This window comes from Talpa occidentalis, unplaced genomic scaffold (assembly GCF_014898055.3).
Source record: "Talpa occidentalis isolate TD23 unplaced genomic scaffold, MPIMG_talOcc4v2.1 talOcc4.7, whole genome shotgun sequence".
Classification (NCBI taxonomy): Eukaryota; Metazoa; Chordata; class Mammalia; order Eulipotyphla; family Talpidae; genus Talpa; species Talpa occidentalis.
In genome coordinates, this window is record NW_023605083.1 from 97,950,542 (window position 1) to 97,967,279 (window position 16,738).

The 16,738-nt window shown below is 38.6% G+C and overlaps 1 protein-coding gene across 3 annotated transcripts in view; it reads right to left on the bottom strand.

Annotated features, from left to right (window-relative positions):
* FBXW10B (F-box and WD repeat domain containing 10B) overlaps nucleotides 1–16,738 on the bottom strand; it is a 45,157-nt gene that overhangs the window by 24,414 nt on the left and 4,005 nt on the right. For 2 of the 3 annotated variants that reach the window (XM_037492329.2, XM_037492327.2), the window contains exons 2-7: nucleotides 8,023–8,199; nucleotides 6,247–6,447; nucleotides 6,032–6,159; nucleotides 4,648–4,770; nucleotides 2,099–2,208; nucleotides 335–535 (exon numbers count right to left, since the gene is read on the bottom strand). In XM_037492329.2, the coding sequence (XP_037348226.1) occupies nucleotides 335–535; nucleotides 2,099–2,208; nucleotides 4,648–4,770; nucleotides 6,032–6,159; nucleotides 6,247–6,447; nucleotides 8,023–8,199 (940 nt within the window). The remainder of the gene's footprint in view (nucleotides 1–334; nucleotides 536–2,098; nucleotides 2,209–4,647; nucleotides 4,771–6,031; nucleotides 6,160–6,246; nucleotides 6,448–8,022; nucleotides 8,200–16,738) is intronic. The other variant, XM_037492328.2, reaches the window with a different exon arrangement.

Genomic DNA, 16,738 nt, shown 5'->3' on the forward strand with positions numbered 1-16,738 from the left:
GAGTAATGCTACTGGAAATGATTTTCCACAGATTCATTTGGCAAAAATTTGAAAGTTGGATGGCACCCAGTGTTGGTAGGGAAATAAAAGTGTGCCTTCCTTTGAATAAAGATATTTACTGATTCAAAATCTGCAACTAGAGAATATATCTGATGATTATTATAAATCTATCTCATTCACATTTGAACAATACACAAATTTTTGGTTTTTACTTAGCTAAAAAATAAAAAAGTTGTGTGTTATCTGGAAGTCTGTCATTTAGGATAACTTTTCGGTTTGTTTTTGGCAAGCTTTTGGCTCTGGATGGGGACCATGACTTCCTTGAACCCCTTACCTGATACTCAGGTCGTAGCTCCCACTCAGGAGAAAGTTTCCCTCCTCACACAAGATGAGGGCATGGACAGTCCCTGCATGGCCACGGAACTCGATGGGTATCTCCTTTATATTAATGATGTTCAGAAGTTTGATCTTCCGATTTGATGAAACGGCTATCAAATCTCCCCCGGAATAATGGATGACTCTGTTTTGATCCCACCTGAGTTGTAGGGAGGAGAGGAGATGCCCCATGAAAAAAGAAGTAGTGTCTTTACTGGGACTCACATAGCAACATGGCTTTCACCTACAGCAATGGTAGAATGGGAAATGCAGGGCCTTCCAACAACTTTTTAGAAGGCAAGACCTAGTAGTAATAGGCTGATGGATCCCTACCTCATGCCATAACAAAAAAATCCATCTCAGAAAGATTTAAAACCTAGACACAAAAGGCAAAACTATTTTTTAATCTGCTAATGTAGGAAAAATCAGTAAGAAAGAGAGTAGAGTGTATGGCATTTCCTAAGCTTATTTGACCATAAAAGCCTTTTTTTATGGAAAACCCCTATATCCACTGCATATCCTAATGGATTTTATTTTTCTTAACAAATATCCAGTGAGTATGCAGCAGGTTCAAAGTCCTGTGCTCGTTGCTACCATAGGAAATACAAAGATGAATAAGATGAACCTGGCCTTCGATGAGCTTATAGTCCAATAAAATAGGGTGAGTTGAACTAATTTTCCAATCTTAGGATTTTTGGTAAATAGATAAAATAAGAGCAATGTGGCCAAATCATTTATTGTTCAAACTGAGACAATTTTTATTGTGAAAGGAGACACTATTACTAATTAGTCTAGTACCACAGAGTAAATTGGGTTTGTTTCAATAAACAAGAATACGTAGCCTCACTAAATATGAGAAACAATTTTTGATATTTTTGTCAATCCACTTGTCACATCCAATCATGATCTCTTCTAAAGAGGGCTTGTCACCCCACTATCCATAAAAATATCAACTTTGCTTTTCCCCTGTTTGCTCTGTCTTCCCCCTACTGACTAGTATATTCTCTGAATCAATTTGTTAGTAAGAGTCACAGTCAAAAAAAATAAAGATGAACTTTACAAAACTGTGAATAAAGAATGAAGTCCTGTGCCTAAAGTATGACTGATAGTTGATTAAAGGCTCTTCTTCCTATGGCATATCCAAATATAGTTATCATTAAGTACCATTTTCATATTTAACATGGAAATCTACCCAGAATACTTTGCTGAGTGGGTTACAGAAATATGTATAGCCTAACATCATTCTATTAAATATGTAGTTTAAGGTAGTTAAATGTAGTAAAATGCAGTTTAAAATGTAGTTTAATGATGGTTTTCTCTAAATGATAAGATTATAGTATAGGAGATCTTTGACTTTTCTCAATTCTCAGCAGCATTTGGAGGAATTTTTTTTCCATTAAGCATACATTATTTCTAAAATTAGGAGTAAAATACAGATATTTCGAAGAAAAGAAACAAATGTATACATGTGAATTGCATACATCAGAGGCAGGTTCTTGGGCAGTATACCCCAACTTTATCAGGAAAAAAATGTCATTCACTCACCACTGAGAATGATGTAAAAATCAAGCACCTGTTCTCCAAATGGGATCTATATTATTTTGGGGCTGGAGTTTGACATGGGAAAGGACTGCCCTGCCAAGAAGGATCAAGGGAATCCTAAGATGCTGGTGTGAGCAATTCAAGGTTCTGAAAGACCCAGAAGACCTGATCCCAGACTTACTTGTCAGAGAGAATGCGAACATTGTAAGTCCCGCAGAAGACATTTCTCTCCTCCATCTGCACCTGCTGGGTTTCCTGGCCTTGATATGCAGTCCACAGGTTGTAGTCAGTCTAACAAGGAATACTTGGAAATCAGACTATGGTAACTTTACCAACGCCCCTGTCATGTGTCCCTGGCATCACTTCAGGCAAGGGTACAACATAGATTCTTCCTCTTCAGGCTGGGGCTGCTGTTACGTGGTGATGGGGCGAGGCCCGTAAGCAGGCATTAATGTAGTCCATAAATTAGAAAAGGCTGCCAAGGCCCTAATTCTTCCACCTCTTTGTATTTTTTATGTGTTCTAATGCCATGAACTTTCCATGTGCTCATAGCACAGTTGTTCTGAAAGTAAGTTCACAAAGGGTAGCACTCACAAAATAAAGTCACAGATGCCCTTTGGCCATATCCCTGAAGTCAATGTTTTTCACATTTTATTTCACATACCTGACAGAACAAGCACTGGCATACTGCTTTAGCTCAGCAGAGAGCACCCATTATGGCCATCACCCCTCAGAAGCACTCACCTCTACCTTTCCCCAGCAGATTCCTTAAATGTTTATTCTTGCTGCTTCACATGTTCTTTGCCAAGTCTACATACTCTTTACTTATTTCTCTCTCTTACACTAGGTACATTTCTAAAATATCACACACTGACTGGGTAATCCATTTTTGTCAGGTGATTACTAACTACCTCACTGAGGAACAAGGGTATTTTGTTATACTTAGCAAAGCAACTGACTTGAAGAGGGCAGGGCCTCATTCAACTTGTGTCTTTCTCACTGCACTGACTGAGAGACCTCTCTGAGCCTCAGTTTCTTCATCTATAAAATGAGTGAATAGATCAATTCAGAGATAAAAATAGCAGGTCGGGGCCTCCGTGGTGGCTCAGGGGTTAAAATCACAGCGCTATCAGCCACTGCAGCATAAGTTTGGTCCCCAGCCAGGGAGCTACCCACTAGGCGCAGCAGAGCTCTCCTGACTCGCCCGCTGCTCCCCTCAGCAGTGTATCTCAGTAGATCCACCTGTTCTGCTCCCCACTCTGTCTCCGTGAATACTTTCACACACACTCCCGCACCTAGACTAACCCCAGTTCTTGTATGCATAAATAAATAAATATTTTTTTAAATGGTAGGTCAACTGAGATCCACAAATGTGTTTTTTTCTTTGATCCACATTTTCTTTTAAATGCCTTTAACTGATTGCCAGCATTAAGAAAAACAAGTGATTTCACGTGGTGATTCAGATTTCTGTCTTCTCCTCAAAGTTCTGGTGGTCTGGGAAGTCCATGTTCATAGTGCCCATGGTAACAGTTAGCTGGATTGGGTAACACTTGCCCCTTCCGTTGGGAGTGAATGCTGCAGTTCACGACAGGTCTGTCGTCCTTACTTTCACACCAGACTCCTCCCTCATTCATGTGACCTGCTTGACCTCTCTGGGCACATAAAATGGACAGTCTCTCTGGATACGACTATTTCTCAAATTCTAATTTATACCCACAGTTTCTCTAAGAGAAGCTACAGTCAGACTACCCACGGTCAGGTATCCTTTTGGGGGCCAGTGGCAGACTACCCACGGTCAGGTATCCTTTTGGGGGCCAGTGGTATGGATTTCAAAATAGAGAAGGGAGCAGGAATTGAACAGTTTTAGGAATGACCACCATGCCTGGACATGCAGAACAGAGACCTCAGAGAATCTTCCACCTACACTTCTTCATTATTGCCCAAGATTTGGTGGGGAGATCTATGGTTAAGTAATTCTCCTTTCCCATTTTTTTTTTTAAGATTTATTTATTTATACAAGCACTGGGTACAGTCAGAAGCACAGGAGGGTGAGAGAATTTGCCAGAGCCAGAGGAGGAAGCAGAACAGAAAGAAGGATCGAAGCACACTGCTGAGGTCTGCGTGCCATGTGGGACCCCCCCCGCCAGCGCGGAGGGGCCCGGCGCTACAGAGGCTGCGGGCAGCTTCGCAGCCCAGCGCCCAACCACTGTGCCACCAGAGGAGGCCCTCCTTTCCCATTTTGCAACCAGAATGAGCTGGAAGTGAGAGGTGACAAAACTTCACTCCCTGGACAGTCTGGAGTGGCCCTGCTGCCCCCAGTCCTTGGGTCCTTCTTATTCCTGATCAGCAGGCCTCTAGATGCATTGACTGGTAGGTGTTAAGGAGAATCCTGGCTCTCCCTCATATTGCTACTGGCTCTGAGCAACCCTTTCAGTGACTTGGTGCCATGGACAGAGGGTATGGTTGGGGGATTTGAAGAATTGAACTCTGAGAGGACCACCAAATCAACTCACTTATCTAACAGATGAGGAAACTAGGCATAAAGAGAGGAAGTCTCTTGCTCAAGAATACAAAGCAAAGAACTCTGGCCTCCCCTGTCCTATATCCACATGCTATGTTCCATATCCTCCCACTTCTCATATGTCTGTGTGAGGGCTAAGTCTGGACTTCAGTGGCCAATAAAAATGTGGCATTCACAGCTACTTGCTCCAAAGGCCAGGTGGGACCCACCTTCATCCTCAGTTTCCATTTCTGATTTTTCGCACGTGTGCGCTTCCCGTCATCTACCATTTTAGGAACTGGGATGGAAAGCTTGTTGGCAAAATTAGGATCTATCCCCTTTGGGTAGGATCCCTGGGGAGAAAAATAAAAACAGAAAATGCTAATGTTGGTTGCTGCTCTCCAAGAGGAGGGGCAAAGTAGGAAAGATGGGTGAATTCTGATTAAGAGGCACCTGCACGCCTATGTTTACAGCAGCACTATTTACAATAGCTAAGCTATGGAAACAACCCAAATGCCCAAAAATAGATGACTGGATCAAGAAGATGTGGTACATATACACCATAGAATATTACTCAGCATTCAAAAAAGATAAACACATGCAATTTGCAGCAACATGGATGGAACTAGAAGGGATCATGCTCAGCGAAATAAGTCAGAAAGAAAAAGAAAAATACCGGATGGTCTCACTCATAGCAGGAATTTAGAAAACCTAAATAAGAGACCAGGAAAAAGACTAATCAATACAAAGTAAAAATCAAAATCAACAAGCAACTGTAAACCAGAGACACACTACTGGGGAGGGGGGCTGGGAGGGAGCAGCGGGGAAAGGAAGGACTAGAGTCAAAATAAGGGGGGAAGTGCAATTGTATGGGGAATATAACCAAAATGAAAATGCATACATTGTGCAAAGATGAAAAAAGATATAAGAATTATATAAAATAAAATATTAAAAAAAAAAAGAAAGGCCAGTTAGGCCAGTAGTATGTGCAGACTGGTTTAAGGAGAATAGTAAATACTCTGCTCTTAGAGGAAGACCAGCTAGGGATGGCAAGCAGTCTCCAGCTCTCCAGAGCATGGCCTGCCTCACAATCTTGCTTCTCCTCATTTTCGGTCGTCTATCTCTGCTAGCAAATATCCAAGCTACCAGGAAATCATTTTTTAGGGTTAGACTCCAGGCAAGAATCACAAGTAAAAATGCCAGAGATGGTAACTATTGGGGGGAAATTGCATTTTAACCTAAACCATAGTATGTGGCTGTGTAAATATCTCTACACCATATGAAGTTGATTCTGAAACAGATGCACAGTTTTTTTATTGCATAGATAATAACTCACTTTGAAAAATAAAAACCCCATTTTATGAGGTTCTCTTCCTGAGAAGTTTCTACACATCTTGTTCTTGTTAGATGCACTGACAATGGGGGAGTAAATGGTGAGTAATGGGAAGTGAAGGCAAAAAGGAATTGACTGTGAAGCCTATGAGGCAGCAAAGGAGGAGGAGGAGGCCAGTTACAGGCCTGCTGACTAGACTGCAAGCCCTGAGTCAGGTTAGTCTCAACAGAGAAATGAGGCTGATCTCTAGACTGTCCCCTCCCCTCCCAGACAGAAAGTACCTGCATGAAGGTAATCTGGTTCTGAATGAAGTTATGCATCAGCAAGTCCATCTTGACCTGCTGTGCCAGTGCAGCCCAGTGCTGGCTCACAGAGGCACATCTGTTCAGGCTGCTTTTATCCAACATGCCTGAAAAAAAAAGCCGGACCTGGGAACGTCAGAACTTGGATGTGATGGGAGGTCTCGTAAGAAATCCCCCAGTCCACCCCAGCATACTTAGAATATACTTGGAGAGATGGATGGGCAGGTAACGGATGAAGTCCCGGTATTTGCTGACCCCAGAAAAAAGGACTGTGACAGCATCCAGGTCAACCAACAGATTTGGGTGGGCATCCCCTGCCTTGACTTTGTACGCTTTTCCAGCAGGCAGCCTATTCATCTTGGAAATACACTGGAGTGAATTCTTCCATGGTTCCTCTAGAGTGAAGCCAGAGAAAGGTATATTGGAGGGTTGTTTCCAGGCCAATTGCAACCCCTTGCCAAAAGCATTCCCACAACATAAAACTTATCAGAGCCTTCCCATAGGCCATTGGATTTCTTCTACCAAAATACATATAGAATTTTTCAAACAAACAAATAATATCTGTATCTACAGTATCAAAACCTGCCCTACCCACTCTGGTGAAATGGCACTGTGTCCGGAATTCCCTTTGAATTACCCCTTCAATGGGCCTCCCTGGTGGCACAAGGGATTAAGACATAACCTATGAAGCTGTCCACAGCCACTGCAGCATGAGTTTGATCCCCGACCAGGGAGCTACCCTGTCTCACCTGCTGATCCCTCAGCAGTGTATTTCAGTCAATCTGCCTGTTCTGTTCCCCACTCTGTCTCTGGTGTATCCTCTCACCGCCCCCCCCCACCTCTGGCCTGTACCCCAGTTCTTGTATGCATAAATAAATAAATGTTGAAAATAAATAGATAGATAGATAGATAGATAGATAGATAGATAGATAGATAGATAGATAGATAAATTACCCCTTCATGAAAAATTTTAAACAATTTTTAAAGGGGAATCGAATGAAACAGATTGGTAATTATTAGAGTTGAGTGATGGTTATGTCAGTGGTTATTATACTAGTCTATTTACTTTTGGAATTTAAAATTTTCCACATAAAAAACTGTTTTAGAATTTATGGTTTGTGTCCCATCTATGTCTTGCTTCAAAAAACAATTTGTGAAGACCTTGGAGTCAGACCCAAATTCCTCCAGAAGACAGAATCCAATGTGACATAATTAGCTTCTGTGGGGCGCCAGAGCTCAGGGGTTAGGTGAAGGGTGGTAGCTGGCAGCTAGGAACAGAGGGACAGTTTAAAAGAAACCCTGAATAATTTCCATTCTGGTCTCTATTTTCAGACATCTCTTGGAGGCACCGGGAAGAGGTGAAAACCTGGACTTTAGGGTGATACTGATTAATTTTATTTTTTTTTATTATTTTTTTTTTTAAAGGTCAATGGTGAAGTCTTTTTTTTTTTTTTTTTAATAGAGGCATGTTTTATTTATTTATTGTTTGTTTGTTTGTTTTTTTGTTTACACATGCACTGGGTACAGTCAGAGGCGCGGGAGGGTGAGAGAATTCACCAGAGCCAGAGCGGGGAGCAGAGCAGGCAGAAGGACCGAAGTACACTGCTGAGGGGAGCAGCGGGCGGCCGGAGAGGTCTGCGCGCCATGTGGGACCCTCCTCCTGGCCGGGAGCAGCCGGGGATTGAACCGGTGCTGCAGAGGCCGCGGGCAGCTTCGCAACCCAGCGCTCAACCACTGCGCCACCGGGGAGGCCCGATACTGATTAATTTTAATCCTTGCTCCTCCCATTATCAGACGTGGGATTAAATGAGGGAATAAATCCCATAGAGCCTAACACATTGCTGGTGCCAAACAAATGGTAGTTCCCCAAATCTGCCATCCCCAGATACTATGGTCCTGCCATCTCCTGCAGCACCACTGGGACTTGCTGATGTCCTATATACTGGTTTTCTTAGTACAAGCTGACTTACCAGTATCAGGTCGTTCTCCCCCAATATTTCTAAACAAGTTTTCTTTTCCTGAAATGGCGGACAAAGGGAAGGATGTTGGGCTGGTTCTGGCTGCAAAGTAGTCAGATGAGTGCTCAAACTTGGGGTTGGGGTATTTCTCTGGGAAGAAAAGCATATCATTGCAGACTTGCTCATCTCCTGAGGGAAAGAAAAAAAAGACCAAGATAATTCTGCTTTTTTAAGCAGCTGTGTAGAGAAAAAAAATGGAGAGATTATTTTATTTCCATTTTCTTCTTTTAAATCTACACAAAATGGACCAGAACAGTTCTGTCTGTTTTTCTTTGGGGCTCTGATCATCTATGCAAAAATCACAGAAAGCCTCCTGTTGAGTTTTTTCCCCCGACAACCATCCTTTCTATCCCCTGCTCCTTTCTCTCCTGCCTCCCTTTTAACCTGAAAGCCTTCAGAATGCATGCTGATATCCACAAGTTTTTCAAGTGTTTTACATTATCAGATCATCTGCTATGTAAATGTCCCATGTTTGTTTATATCATTCTAACACACTTTGCTTCACATAATACTCTCAGATGCCCTCCATTTTTTTAAAATGGCTGCATTTCATCCTTTCTTGTGGCTGTATAGTATTCCATGGCTGTATAGTATTCCATACCACCTCTTCTTGGTCCAGTTGTCCACCAATGGAACTTTAGGCTACCTCCATGTCCTAGGTATTATAAATAATGCTGTTGTGAATATTATGGGATGTGTGGGTTTATGTGTTAATGGTTGCAGAGTCTGTTCAGGAATGGGCTTTATGGATATGTCCATTCTAGCTTTTTAAGGTAAATCCAGATCATCTCCATAATATTATATTTGACCAGCTTACATTCCACCAACAGTGTAATAGGGCTCCTCTTCCTCCTCATCCTCTCCACTAGTTGTTGGAGGTTGTTTTAATATGGGCCACTCTCAGAGACATGAGATAGTATCTCGCTGTGGTTATAACCTGTATCTCTCATTCAAAGTGACAATGAACATTTTTTTCATATATCTTTTGGCCTTCAGATATACTCTTTGGTGACTTGTTCATATCCCCTGCCCACTTGTTGTTGTTGAATTGTGTATGTTTTTCACATCTTGGGTATTAATCCCCTCACTTATTTAGGGTGTTAAATTATCTCCTATTCTATGTGGTGTCTTTTTATTTGTCTTTATTTTGTTTCACTATATGGAAGGTTTTCAATTTGAGGGAATCCCAATTGTTTGGTTTTTAATTCCCTTATATCACTTAAGTCATAGAATATATTGCCAATATTTTCTTCTATGTATTTTACTCTTGTAAAATTAAAGATTTATATCTAAATCTTTAATCCCATCGGAGTTTATTTTTGTAACTAGGGCTGGCAAGTGATCTAACTTCACTCTTTTATGTGTGACATTCCAATTTCCCCAGCACCATTTATTAAAGAGACTGTCCTTTCCCCATTTTATGGCCTTAGCTGCTTTATCATAGATTAGGTGCTGATATATAGGTGGATTTATTCATGGGCTTTTGATTCTACTCCATTGATCCATGTATCTATGGGATTTAGCCCCTCATTTAATCCCACAATACCATATTGTTTTTTTTTTTTTTTTTTAAATATTAAATTTTATTTTTATATTCCCCCATACAATTGCAAACGCCCCATTCTGACCCCAATCCTTCCCCTCCCGCCCCCACCCCCCAAAAAGTGTCTCTGGTTCATAGTTTTTTGTTGATTTTGATTTTCACTTTCTTATAGTTATTCATTTTCCTGGTCCCTTATTTAAGTTTTCTAGATTCCTGCTATGAGTGAGACCATCCGGTATTTTTCTTTTTCTTTTTGGCTTATTTCACTGAGCATGATCCCTTCCAGTGCCATCCATGTTGCTGCAAATTGCATGTGTTTATCTTTTTTGAATGCTGAGTAATATTCCATGGTATATATGTACCACATCTTCTTGATCCAGTCATCTATTTTTGGGCATTTGGGTTGTTTCCAAAGCTTAGCTATTGTAAACAGTGCTGCTATAAACATAGGAGTGCAGGTGCTCTTTGGAATTGATGTTTCTGTGTCCTTTGGGTAAATACCTAGGAGTGGAATTGCTGGATCATATGGAAGCTCTATGTTTAGTAGGTCCAGAAATCTCCACACAGCTCTCCATAGTGGTTGGACCAGTTTGCACTCCCACCAACAGTGCACAAGAGTTCCTTTTTCTCCACATCCTCGCCAACATTTGTTGTTGCTAGTTTTTTTAATATGTGCCAATCTCACTGGTGTGAGATGGTATCTCATGGTAGTTTTGATTTGCATTTCCCTGATTACAAGTGATGTTGAACATTTTTTCATATGTCTGTTGGTCATTTGCATTTCCTCTTCAGAGAAGTTTCTTTTTAGCTCTTCTGCCCATTTTTTGACTGGATTATTTTCTTTGTTGTTGCTGAGTCTCATCAGCTCTTTGCAGATTTTTGTGATCAGTCCTTTATCATTAGTGTTGGGTGCAAAAATGTTCTCCCAGTTGGTGGGGTTTCTCTTTGTTTTTGTTATTGTCTCTTTTGCTGTGCAGAAGCTCTTTAATTTGATGTAGTCCCAGCTGTTTATCTTTCTCTTCACTATCACTGCTTTGGTGATGTGTCTGTAAAGATGTCTTTGATGTGCAAATCCCGTAGTGTTTCGCCTATATTTCCTTCTATGTATTTTATGGTTTCAGGTCTTATGTCTAGTTCTTTAATCCATTTTGAGTTGATTTTTGTGTATGGTGTGAGGTAGTGGTCAAGCTTCATTCTTTTGCATGTAGCGACCCAGTTTTCCCAGCACCATTTATTGAACAAACTTTCTTTGCTCCAATGCATAGTCTTCGCTCCTTTGTCAAAGATTAATTGACCATAAATCTGTGGGTTTATTTCTGGATTTTCTATTCGATTCCATTGGTCTGTATGTCTGTTCTTGTTCCAATACCATGCAGTTTTGATGATTATGGCTTTGTAGTATAGTTTGAAGTCTGGGAGTGTGATGCCTCCATTTCCTTCTTTTTTTTCAGTAGAGCTTTGGCTATTCGGGGTTTTTGGTGATTCCATATGAATTTCATCAATAATTGTTCTATTTCTTTGAAGAATGCCATTGAGATTTTGATTGGAATAGCATTGAATCTGTATATTGCTTTTGGTAGGATGGCCATTTTAATAATGTTTATTCTTCCAATCCATGAGCAGGGGATGTCTTTCCATTTCTTTGTGTCTTCTTCTATTTCTTTTAACAGTGTTTTATAGTTTTCTTTGTATAGGTCCTTTACCTCTTTTGTTAGATTTATTCCCAAATACTTGATTTTTTTTGTTTCGATAATAAAAGGGGTGGTTTTTTTGATTTCTTCTTCTTCAGATTTATTGTTTGTGTATAGGAAGGCTACTGACTTTTGCGTGTTGATTTTGTATCCTGCCACTTTACTGAATTGATTGATGAGTTGAATTAGTTTTTCTGTGGAGATTTTGGGTTCTCTATGTATATTATCATATCATCTGCAAATAGTGATAGTTTGACTTCTTCTTTTCCTATTTGGATTCCTTGGATGTCTTTCTCTTGTCTTATTGCTCTGGCTAGGACTTCCAGTATTATATTGAAAAGCAGTGGTGAGAGTGGACATCCTTGTCTTGTTCCAGATCTTAATGGAATTGCTTTCAGCTTTTCACCATTGAGAATGATACTGGCTGTTGGCTTGTCATAGATGGCCTTAATGATGTTGAGGTATGTTCCTTGTATCCCAAGAATTTCAAGGGCTTTTATCATGAATGGGTGTTGCACTTTGTCGAAAGCTTTCTCAGCATCTATTGATATTATCATATGGTTTTTATATTTCTTTTTGTTGATGTGTTGGATAACGTTGATTGATTTTCGGATGTTAAACCATCCTTGTGCCCCTGGAATGAATCCAACTTGGTCGTGGTGAATTATCTTATGGATACATTGTTGGATTCTGATAGCTAAAATTTTATTGAGGATTTTTGCATCAGTGTTCATTAGGGAGATTGGCCTATAGTTTTCCTTTTTTGTGTTGTCCTTATTCGGTTTTGGTATTAGTGTAATATTGGCTTCATAGAACGTGTTTGGTATTGTCCCTTCCTTCTCAATTTTTTGGAAGAGTTTGTGAAGGATAGGCACTAATTCGTCTCTGAATGTTTGGTAGAATTCATTTGTAAATCCATCAGGTCCTGGGCTTTTGTTTTTGGGGAGGTTTTTAATTACCATTTCAATTTCGCTAATTGTAATTGGTCTGTTTAGGTGTTCTATTTCTTCTTTATCTAGCTTTGGGTGATTGTAGAGTTGTAGGAATTTGTCCATCTCCTCTAGATTGTTGAACTTGTTTCCATATAACTGTTCATAGTAGTTACTGATTATTCTTTTGATTTCTGCTGTGTCCGTTGTGATTTCTCCTCTTTCATTTATGATTCTGTGTATTTGTGCTTTCTCCCTTTTTTCCTTTGTGAGCCTGGCTAGGGGTTTGTCTATTTTATTTATTTTTTCAAAGAACCAGCTCTTGGTTTCATTGATCTTTTGGATTGTTTTTTTAGTTTCAATTTCATTTATTTCTGCTTTTGTTTTTATTATTTCTTTTCTTCTACTGGTTTTGGGGTTTTTTTGTTGTTCTTTTTCTAGATCTTTGAGCTTCGAGATTAGGTTGTTTCTTTGAGTTCTTTCTTGTTTCTTGATGTGAGCTTCTATTGCTATATATTTTCCTCTTATTACTGCTTTTGCTGCATCCCATACATTTAGGATATTGGTGTCCTCCTTGTCGTTCAATTCAAAGAATTTTTTAATTTCTTCTTTGATCTCCTCATTAGTCCAGTGGTCTTCCAGTAGTGTGGTTTTTAATCTCCATGAGGTAGGAAAGTTCCTTGCCTTCTTTTTCCATATTGTTTTTATTACTGTGGTTTATAGTAACATTTGAAGTCATGTAATATGATACCTCCATGTCTCTCCTTCCTGCTCAGGGTTGTTTTTGCAATTCGAGGACTTTTGTGGTTCCATTTAAATTACAATATTTTTCTTTCCGCTTCTTTGAAAATTATTCCTGATGTTTTGATATGGAGTGTGTTAAATTAATATATCGTTTTAAACTGGATAGTCATTTTGATTATATTGATTCTCCCCATATCCTTCCATACCCTTTATGTCACTAAGTCCTTTCATAACATCCTGTAGTTCTCATTGGATAGGTTATTTACCTCCTTAGGCTAAATCCAAGATATTTAATTCTTTTTGAAGTAATTGTAGTTGGATTTATTTTCATAATTTCTATTGCTTCTTGTTTGTTGTTTGTCTATAAAAAGACTATGGATTTCTTTGTACACTGACTTTGTACCCTGCATTTTGCCGTATTCACTTATTACGTCTAATAACTTTTTGATAGAATCTATAAGCTTTTCGATATATAATACTGTATCATCTACAAATAGTGATAGTATCAGTTCTTCTTATCCAACTTAGATTCCCTTTATTTCCTGTGTTTACTGCTGGCTCTAGTACGCTAATACTCTAATCTCTAATACTAAGGTAAACAAGTGGAGACAAAGGGCATCTTTGTCTTTTTCCTGTGTTTAAGGGGAAAGCTTTAAGTGGAAAGCTTTCAGTTTTTCATCATTAAGTATTATATTGACTGTTAGTTTATGATCTATGACCTTCACTATATTGAGATAGGTTCCTTCTATTCCCATATTGTTTAGTTTTATCATAAATGGGTGCTGAATCTTATCAAATGCTTCCTCTGCTTTTATTCATATTATCATATGATTTTTATCTTTACTTTTGTTGGAATGATGCATTATATTAATTGATTTACATATATCGAACCATCTTTTTATTCCTGAAATGAATCCCATTTGATCATGTTGTATAATCTTTATGATATACTATTGAATTTGATTTGCTAGTATTTTATTGAAGATTTATGCATTTATGTTCATAAGGGAAACTAGTCTATAATTTCCTTTTCTTGTACTATCTTTAATTTCAATATTAGGACAATGTTGGCATCATAAAATGTATTAAGGAGGATGCCTTTTGGTATTTTTAAAATCAATTTGAACAAGATGGGCATTAATTCTACATTAAAAATTTGATAAAATTGGGCCTCCCTGGTAGCACAAGAGATTAAGCACTACACTATGAAGCAATCCGCAGCCCCTGCAGCACAAGTTCGATCCCTTGCCGGCCAGGGAGCAACCCACGTGGCAAGATGGACCTCTCCTGACTTGCCCGCTGCTCCCCTCAGCAGTGTATTTCAGTCAGTCTGTCTGCTTTGTTCCCCTCTCTGTCTCTGGTGAATCCTCTCACCCCCCACATCTCTGGCCTGTACCCCAGCTCTTTTATGCATAAATAAATAAAGCTTTAAAAAAATTGAAAAAATTCATTTTGTAAAGCCATCTGGTCTTGGATTTTTGTTTTTTGGAAGATGTTTATTACTGTTTCTATTTCCAAGCATATCATCAGTTTGTTCATTTCATTTGTTTCTCCCTGGGTTAGTATTGTCAGACTATATTAACCTAGAAATGTGTCCATCTCTTCATGGTTAGCAAACGTATTGGCATATAGTTGTGCATAGAAATCTCTTAAGAGCTTTTGTATTTCTATGCTTTCTGTGATGATATCTCTTTCATTTGTGACTGTTTACCAGTGCTTTCTTGCTTCTTTTTTTGTAGTTTAGCTAGAGGTTTATCTATTTTGCTTAATCTTCTCAAAAAATCAACTCTTAGTTTAACTGATTCTTTTGTAGTCTTTTTGATCTCTATTTTGCTTATTTCTGCTTATTTCTGCTCTTATTTTATTATTTCCTTCCTTCTACTAACTTTTGTTCCACTTTTTCAAGTTGCTTTAGGTATGGCATTAAAATGTTTATTTGTGATTTTTCTTGCTTCTTTATGTGTCATCTATTGCAATTATCTTCCCACTTAAGAATGTTTTTGCTGCATCCCATAGATTCTGGTAGCTTCTAATCATTTTCATTCATTTCAATGTATTGTCTAATTTCTGCTTTGATTTCCTCTTTTATCCAATAGCTATTAAGCAGCATGTTGTTTAATATCAATGTATTCATAGTCTTCTATTTTTTTTCCTTATAGTTGATTTCTAACTTTTGTCATTATCACAGAGAGAGAATACTGGGTATAATTTCAACCTTTGTGGGGTTTTTTGACAATTGACTTATGTTCCAAGATGTGGCATATTGTGGAAAATGTTCCATGCACACTTGAAATAATGTGTATGCATCAGTTTTGGGGTAGAGTGTTCTATAAATGTGTGCTATATCTGTTTGGTCTAACTTTTCACTTGAGATTATTTCCTTATTTATTCTTTGCCTTGTTTTGCCGTCAGTTGTTGTAAGTGGAGTATTAAAATCCCCTAGTATTATTGGTCGTTATCAATATCTCTCTTACATTCTGTTATTGTTTTATTATCACAGTGCTCCATCATTTGGTACATATGTTTATTTATGTGTTATTCCTTCTTATTGTATTAGACCCTTAATCATAAAATAGTGTCCCTATCTGTCTCCTGTTACCTTTCTTATAAGAAGGCTATTTTATCAGATATAAGTACAGTTGTTCCTGGTCTTTTGGGTTTTTTTGTTGTTGTTTTTGGTAGTCATTTGCTTGTATGTCTTCCAGCCTTTAACTCTAAATTTGTGTTTCTCTTTATTGGTAAGGTGGGCTTCTTGTAAACAACAGTGACTGAACTTTTTTTTTTTAATCCATTCAGTCACTTATATCTTCACTGGTGAATTCAAGCCATTTATTTTTAAGATGATTGTAGAGACATAAGTGCTCATTGCTATTTTGTTAGCAGACAAACAATTGACAATTGTTTGGTTTTTGTTTGTCTTTTCATTTTTATTTTTTGAGAACGAATTGTTATGTTTTGATTACATTCCATTGTCTCATGTGTGCCATTACTCCTATTAATTTTTGTTTGAAGGTTTTACTGAGGTTAGTAATATGATGGGGTATTTGTGTGCCCATTGGGCAGTCTGGTTTCTGACTTGTTCTGATAGGCCACGTAGTAACTCCCCTCCACCTTCATGTTGAGTGATTTAGGTATTTGTTGCCTCGATATTTATTGGTCTGTTGCTGTATAATTACCCCTTTAAATTCCTTTCATGTGCATCTTAGTGTTGATAAATCACTTTAGATTTCCTTTTACATGAAGCGCCTTACTTTTTGTTCCGTCTTGAATGTTAATCTTGGTAGGTAAAGGATTGAGGGCTGGAAATTTTTTCTTTAAGTATTGCAAATATCTCCTCCCAGTCCCCTTGTGCTTGTAGTGTTTCTACTGAAAAGTCTACCGTCTCATTGGTGTTCCTTTATAGGTTACTCATTTTTCCCTTGATTTTTTAATATTTTGTCCCTGACATTGCTTTTCAACAGCTTCTTGAAATGTGTCCTGATGTGTGTATGTCTGGTATTATTTTGTTGGGAAATTTTTTTGCCCTCTTGGATCACAACATCTGATTTGTTTTCCAGATTGAGTTGATTTTCAGCAGTTATTTCTTTAAATAAGTTTTCTATGCCTTTCTCTTCTCCTTCTGGGACCCCCATGATACAAATATTATTTCTCTTTAAGTTGTTTCAAGGGGCGCTTACACTCTTTTCATTTATCTTATTCTTTTTTTTCCTACATTGTACTGTCTGTGATCTACAACGCGCAAGTGGGCTTTTGAGCTCATT